This window comes from Melanostigma gelatinosum (genome assembly GCF_949748355.1).
Source record: "Melanostigma gelatinosum genome assembly, chromosome: 3".
Taxonomy (NCBI): Eukaryota; Metazoa; Chordata; class Actinopteri; order Perciformes; family Zoarcidae; genus Melanostigma; species Melanostigma gelatinosum.
Genome location: NC_136636.1, coordinates 2,015,073 through 2,023,051, shown reverse-complemented (window position 1 = coordinate 2,023,051; position 7,979 = coordinate 2,015,073). Strand labels below are relative to the sequence as shown.

General features: G+C 43.2%; 1 protein-coding gene across 1 annotated transcript; it reads right to left on the bottom strand.

Moving 5' to 3' along the window:
- Positions 1-5,877: 5,877 nt before the first annotated feature.
- Positions 5,878-7,269, bottom strand: LOC306775533 (E3 ubiquitin-protein ligase TRIM35-like; the record flags this gene model as incomplete). Its single annotated transcript, XM_079265984.1, has 1 exon — positions 5,878-7,269. The coding sequence occupies exon 1, from the start codon at positions 7,249-7,251 to the stop codon at positions 5,878-5,880; it is 1,374 nt and encodes a 457-aa protein (XP_079122110.1). The 5' UTR covers positions 7,252-7,269.
- Between the last annotated feature and the right edge of the window lie 710 nt (positions 7,270-7,979).

The window sequence follows — 7,979 nt, the reverse complement described above, 5'->3', positions numbered from 1 at the left end:
TTAATATTTAAAGATTCAAAGTTTACAAAAAACACACCTCCCTCTCTCTCTGCTGGAGTGCCAAGTTTTTTTAAATGCTGAGAATTCTCCACTGAAGCCGAGGCTCCAAAGACCTCGTGGTGGTGAGGAGTCAAGGCTTTGAGTTTGAGAAGCAGGAGAGCAACAGGGAGTCCAGCAGCATGCAGTCCACGATGTGAAGACCGCTGAACATAATATGATTCAACTATCACGTCGAGGGCCGAGGCGACGCTAAGCCGTGATGCCAGAACATCTGCAGGACGAGGGACTTCAAAAGCAACGACTAAATGTTTTGGCTGTTTTTCTGTCACCTTTGAACAGAATTCCATCGTGTGGGAGTTGAATGTGAGCCTGAGAGGAGCAGTAACGGCTGACTGAGCCATTTCACATCAGACGGCTCCAGGGAATGGGAGCCTTCTCTGTGCTGTGGGGTTGACAGTCTGTTGTTGTTTACCTTCACGTATAATTCGTTTCACACACAAACAGGCAGAGATGCACTACATAGGAAAAGGTGCTTTTCTCAAAGAGCGATACACAAAGCGGTGCATGCAGTCATATGACATGTTTGCATTTCAATGTAATCAGGTTCATGATATTAATCCTTTGTTTCAGTCAATTTGCTCAAATCGACTCTGTGACCGAGAGCAGAGTTCGAGCTGACGCTGCATAGATTTCTGTAAGAACACGAAGCATTGTTATTATGACAGACACATTCAATTGTAATTAAAATTCATGTGTTTACATGTGAGACCCGGCTTGTAACTGCGGCATGAAAATGGAGACAAGCGCCGAACATCAAGTCTTCTGGGGATGAAAAGCAAATACGTGTCCAGCTGAGCGACAACGGTGTAAACAAGAGGTAATCTACTTTGATCAAAGTTATAATCCTGCAGATATTTGTATGAAATCATTCCCTGTTTTTGAATCCCGTGTATTTACACTCAGTAATTACCTCTCTGTATGAACACTGTTTGCTGAAGTATGAAACTGAACTTGATGGAAGCACAGCTCTCGCCAAATCAACCAGGACTGGAATCTGACTTCAAACACATGAACATAACGTCACGATTTATCGGAATAGAAGCGTTTTCCATCCGTCTGATGGAGAGTCATTTGTTTGTTGAAGAAAATGCCTCCAGACATTCCCTCGTGTGAAGAAGTTCACAAGCATGAACCACGAAGACGTACGTGAGTGCGGACAGACGGACAACAATCGGAATGCCTCTGGTCGCTGCCGTCACCAGCGCTGAGGCATTACAACTATTGAGCAGTTCTGCTGTGAAATAGTTTCATACAATGCCATCTTCCCGTGCCCTTTGTGGGAGCAAGTGTGCTCTTTATTGAACTAATTACATCTTTTCTCATTATCCACTGTTTTTCCCTGTGCTCTTGAAGTACAATTCTACTTTTTAGTCTTGTTACTTAATCACACAATTGATTCGTGCTGAGAGGGCAGTGCTGGCAGTGAGTCAGAACTAGTGAATCTGGTACTTTTAAGTGAAGGGATACATCATCCACAGCCCCAGAGAGCGGTGCTTCCATTAAAGACAAGTTCCAGCAGTGGTTGTGCCAGAAGGAAAACAGCATACATCGCCTGAATCACAGTATTTGCTATGCAGTTAATAATTGGATGCCCTGTTCTGTATCGTAGAGATTCAGTCCTTCTGTCCAAGAGTGTTGAGGTAAAGTTTATTGTAGGCTGTGATGTATTTCAATGTTGCTTCGTTGATATGAGACGGACACTTGCACGTATTGACACCATCTGAGGTCCCTGAAGGTCTCTGTGAGTATTAACTGCTGTGTAGGTTTGGCTGGTGATAAACTCATTAACCTGTAAATCCAACTTGACTTCCTGGATTTCTTTCAACATTTCAAAGGTCATGAGCTTCGTAATGACATGGAACTTGGACTGAAGGACTTTTCGATTCTTATTCTACAAACTATTTACTGACCGGCGTTTATCCTACGATTGCCATTGACTCCCTATCAACACGTAACTAAAGGACAGCCTCACAGAGCCATGAGCGCAAAATTTTGCCTTTCTATCCAATGTCGACAGTAGAAAACTATCAGGAAACGGGAGGAGGGCGATGGGAGATGAAATGCAACAGAAGAACCTCCACGAGGATCAAACCAGGGACCTGGTGGTCACATGACCAGTGCTTTAACCCTCAGACCACCAGGACGTCCTGTTGGAGTTATATTCTGTTCAACTCATACAACCGATGGAACAAAATGCATCAGAGCCGCTCTGTGTCGAGGTCATTTTGTCGTCTCTACAGGATTTTGGTCTGCATTGTCGTTTGTTATTCTGAGACGATATTGTTTCAGCACATAGTACAGTGCTGTAGTATCATCATGATTATGAATATGCGTGATTATCCATGCGTGCATCCATGTAGTTTCTATCAGCGCTCTCTTTCTCGCTCTCTTTGCCCAGCTGGATTCTCTTGTAAAGACATTTGAAATTAATTTCAAGCCTCAATGAATGCAAAGACTTCTCCGGCTGGGAATCTGTGTCTCTGTTCTGTAGATTCTCGGAGCAGAGTAAGGGATATGCATCTAACGAGCTGCCTGCCAGATCACTGCCTTTACCCCTCTGGCATGGAGGCTCCAGAGTCACCAAACAGAGGGTGAAATGGATGCGGCAGCCAAAATATTACACTCACTGCTGTCAGGACCTGGGTCTTCATGTCCATGACAGCTAGCTGGCCACATCAAGGTAACCACTACAGGACAGATGGGAAAACAGAACAGAACATCAAGAGAAGATGAAATAATAAAGAAAACAATGACTGGAGGACAACTATGTAAATGAAGGAAAGAAAGATCCAGGGCAAATGTGTGCTGCAGGTTATATAGAACTTGTGGCATTCATTCTAAATTCACTGAGCCGCATTCAGACCGACTTTAATCCAGTTTCAAAAAGAGATCTTTTTCATTCAAAAGGAGCCATTGTGTTTATGTTTTCATTTTTTGGCGCTGAATAAAGTTTCACAAAGTTTCACAAAGTGTCCTGCACAGTTTTGTGGGATCATCCCTGACATGCATTTGCAATAAGGAGAGAAAAACACCCCGTTAAAGGCCTTTACGCACCGGCGAATAATCAACGAAGAAACGTGAATTACTGGGCTCCGAATATTACATGTTTCTGGCTTTTATTGTGAAAAGTAAAAATGGAAGGAGTGGATGTGGCTTGTGCTGCCTTAAACAAGATTGAAAGGAGTGATTAAGTACACCGTCTCTGTTCGCACTACAGAGCCGCATAGTTTTGTTTTATAATCCTCGTAAATATCGGCCCAACTCAACCTCTTCCGCACAACTTGATTGGTTGATGCCTTTATTCGCAGACAGCTCAGACAAAACAATCTTCTTTTTGTTGCTTTGTTGCTGCCTAATATTTGCTTTCTGTGTGAAAGTTCTTCTGACGAAAACGACAGTCAGAAATATTACATTTACGTGCAAATCAATCTCTCAAAAAAAAGGCATTAACACTTGCTGAAAGCCCACACTGACTGCAGTCTGCTGCATCTGTTTAATAAATACACTACATACAGAATGTTTCAGGGCACCATGTGTCATAACTGACCCTGAAAAAAAACAAATGAATCTGAAGAGCGAGAGGGAAAAAGATGAAAACAGATCTGAGGGACATTTTTCCAAACCTGGGACATGGGCACAGAGGGGGCCAGGGGACGGACATCTTAGGGAGAGACAAAGGTTGCAAAGAAGGAAGATAAGTAATGATGTATGTCAGGTCCTGGAATTGGACGAATAGAAGAGACTGCATGCCTTTGTACCTGAGGGGCGCAGGCCTGTCTGAGGCAAGGCAGGTTTATTTGATAGCACATTTCAACAACGAGGTAATTCAAAGTGATTCACATAAAACCATTAAAAGCATCAAAACATGAGGCAAAAGAAAAGGAGATTTAAACAATAAAACAGTCAAACATTTTTTTAAAAACAGTGTAAGAGCCTGAGAACAGGAGAGTTCACGAGCGATGAGGAGAGCGGATCGCAGACAAACAGAGAAAGAGAAAAGGGAAGGATGAGGGAGACAGAGAAAGAGAAAAGGGAAGGATGAGGGAGACAGAGAAAGAGAAAAGGGAAGGATGAGGGAGACAGAGAAAGAGAAAAGGGAAGGATGAGGGAGACAGAGAAAGAGAAAAGGGAAGGATGAGGGAGACAGAGAAAGAGAAAAGGGAAGGATGAGGGAGACATAGAGAAAGAGAAAAGGGAAGGATGAGGGAGACACAGAGAAAGAGAAAAGGGAAGGATGAGGGAGACAGAGAAAGAGAAAAGGGAAGGATGAGGGAGACAGAGAAAGAGAAAAGGGAAGGATGAGGGAGACAGAGAAAGAGAAAAGGGAAGGATGAGGGAGACAGAGAAAGAGAAAAGGGAAGGATGAGGGAGACAGAGAAAGAGAAAAGGGAAGGATGAGGGAGAGAGAGAAAGAGAAAAGGGAAGGATGAGGGAGACAGAGAAAGAGAAAAGGGAAGGATGAGGGAGACAGAGAAAGAGAAAAGGGAAGGATGAGGGAGAGAGAGAAAGAGAAAAGGGAAGGATGAGGGAGACAGAGAAAGAGAAGGATGAGGGAGACAGAGAAAGAGAAAAGGGAAGGATGAGGGAGAGAGAGAAAGAGAAAAGGGAAGGATGAGGGAGACAGAGAAAGAGAAGGATGAGGGAGACAGAGAAAGAGAAAAGGGAAGGATGAGGGAGACAGAGAGAAAGAGAAAAGGGAAGGATGAGGGAGACAGAGAAAGAGAAAAGGGAAGGATGAGGGAGACAGAGAAAGAGAAAAGGGAAGGATGAGGGAGACACAGAGAAAGAGAAAAGGGAAGGATGAGGGAGACAGAGAAAGAGAAAAGGGAAGGATGAGGGAGACAGAGAAAGAGAAGGATGAGGGAGACAGAGAAAGAGAAAAGGGAAGGATGAGGGAGACACAGAGAAAGAGAAAAGGGAAGGATGAGGGAGACAGAGAAAGAGAAAAGGGAAGGATGAGGGAGACACAGAGAAAGAGAAAGAGAAGGATGAGGGAGACACAGAGAAAGAAGGTTCATGTGGAAACACTGGTTTGCTTGGATTACTTTCCCCACTCACAGCTGTCAGCTGCAGACCTAAAGGGTCCCGACAGTTTCACGTCTGATAAAACATTTGATCTTTGGACTGCGACGAGATGAGAAAAGTGAGAGAGAAAGCGAGTGAAAGCGTGGGCATGAAACAGATGGGACGAGTGAGGAATCTCATAAATCCTTGAGACCGGAGAGCAACAGACAGCATCAGTGAACGAGTGAAAAAGAGATAAAGAGCGAGAGTGGAAGTGAGGGCAGTGGAAGGGAAAGAAGATTCTCAACCCAGTTATACATTGATATCAGGAAACTTTAAAATCTGGAATAGATTAAAAAAACGTTTTTTCGATCTGAACAATTATGCAGTGCACAATCAGTTATTGATTATTTCTACTTTATTTGAATCATCAGCTTCCACAAAGTGATTGCTGGTCTTCATGGCTCAACGCACACCATTCAAAATATTAATAAAAGAATAACACAAATGTTAAATGACACAGTATCCATAAAAAGGAAAAGGGTAAACAAACCAAACAAAGACCAATGAAAAGATAAAGATAAGACAACACATTAACAATAAATGAAACTCTTTGTTTGTACAGTATGAGACAGTAAGTGCAGCTTAAATACATACTGCACACTTAAACATGTTTTTTGAACAGTAAACAAAATGATAATCAATCAATGCTGGTGCTATATTGTGTCTTTTTATAATAAATGTATCAAATATTTACAAAAACTATAATATTTCATAGGTTGGATGTCGTAAACCTCTTTGTCTCTAACTGCTCTATTCAACTGTCGAACAGACCTTCAGCGGAGATATCTTTACTTCATGAACAGAACCAATGATTGGAAACATCCTCTCAGTGAAAGTGTGTGTGAAGGTGTGTATGTGTGTGTTAGTATCAGGATCAGAGAACGACAGCTTTCCTCTGTTCCAGTCCAGATTCACTCTGATCCTCTGGAGCTTCTTCTGCACTAAGAGATCAGTGAGAGCTGATGGTGAACATGCTGAGTATTCATCGTCATACAACTCTATTCTCCATAATCCAGACCGTATGAGTCCCTTCCTCTGGACAGACTCTGCTAACACACCCAGTGCCCAGAATGCACCTCCTACCTCAACATCCCAGCTGTGAGTCCCTGAGTTAAATCCCTCAGAGCCCAGAACAGACCAGCGTTCATCAAACCTCTCTGGATTATCAGGAAGCTGCTGTTTCTCTCCTACTCTCACACTGGTCAGATCTTCAGACAGAATGAGTCTTGGACCAGCAGTGTTTGGGTCCAGAATCAGAGGAGTGTAGGAGACCATGTCCTTCATCTTGTTCCAGATGTTGAAGGCCAGGTTGCCCAGGTGTTTGGCCTCGTCTATCAGAGCTCCTGAGAGCAGCTGTGGATCCTCCAGCAGGGGGCGCTGCTGGACTCTTTCCACTGCAGCCTTGTAGTTGTTGAGGAATGAGACGTCTTCAGCTCTCAGCTCGTCCTCTGTGGCTCTGACTGTGTCTGAAAGAGCTGCTATCTCTCTGCTCAGAGCCTCCATCTTCTCCTTCATCATCTGACTCTTCTGCTCCTCTTCCTCCCTCAGTGCAGCCATCCTGGCCTCCTCTTCCTCCTCTAGAAACTGGTGAAGCTTCTTAAACTGATCCTTAATCTGCCTCTCTGTGCGTCGGGCCTGGACCTTCATGTGTTGTGCTGTTTGATCAGACTTCACTTTAACTTCTTCATAAACCTTTAACTTCTCCTTTAAGGTTTTCAGAGTTTCCTGAAGGTTCTTCTTGTGTTGTCGAGCAGCTTCATCGATGGGTCTGAATCTGTGGTCGCTGTGTTTTTCTGAAACGCTGCAGACGACACACACTGGCTGCTGATGGTCCAGACAGAAGAGTTTGAGTTTCTCAGAGTGCAGACTGCAGAGAGGCTCTGAAGCTCTCTGATCTCTCTCCAGTAAGAAGGACTCACACAGGTTCTTTAACGCCAGGTTAGGAGGTGGTGGATCCTTTGAAGATCTTCTCTTACAAAGTGGACACTCCCGAGTTGGTTTCTCTCTCCACCAGCTCTTCAGACAGTCTTTACAGAAGCTGTGGCTACATGACAGAACAACAGGATCTCTAAAGACTTCATGACAGACCGGACAGCAGAGATCCTCCTCTGATCTGGAAGCCATTTAGTCTGTGAGTGAAGCTGAAAACACAGAAAGTACATCAGTCATGGCTCCAGTTCATGGCAATTTACGACAACATGAAATACAGCTAATTAGTGTCACGTTACCATGAAAATGACAAAAAAATGATGTATAATTGTGTGTATTTATTTTATACTTTGTACTCCTTGATGTGAACGTCTTCAGGCTCTTTCCTCACAAGATGAGATCTAACTTAGTATAATCTATTTACTCGTTTTTGTCAAAACATCTTCAATGACAAAATCAAATATTTGATGAATAAATAAATATCTTCTGATTTCATGTTTATTTTTTGTTCAATCTTTAACCCTTAATGTTTCTGATTAAATTTATTGTGACAGGCTGAACACGTGAGCCGTCCTCTTTGTTTACCTTTTTTTCACGTCTCCATGTGTCCACTGCTTACCCAGCGTTTAACGTCACATTGCAATGATTTGTGGGTAATTCCCTGAGGCTAAGTCAGTGTAACAGAGTTAATGATTCCACTTGCCATCACTGGCCATTGGTTGATAGTATTCCTATATTATTTAAGTTGTTGCTAATCCTTATCATTTTCACATTATTTCCTTGTTTAAATATCATTTACAACTTGTTATCCACGGAGACCAGTGGATGTGTGTGTAACATTAGCGCCCTCTGCTGGCTGCTTGCAGACTTTAGTGGTGCGGCCGTTTTCCTTAACTAGGCTTAGTCTGAAGCTCTGTGCTCTG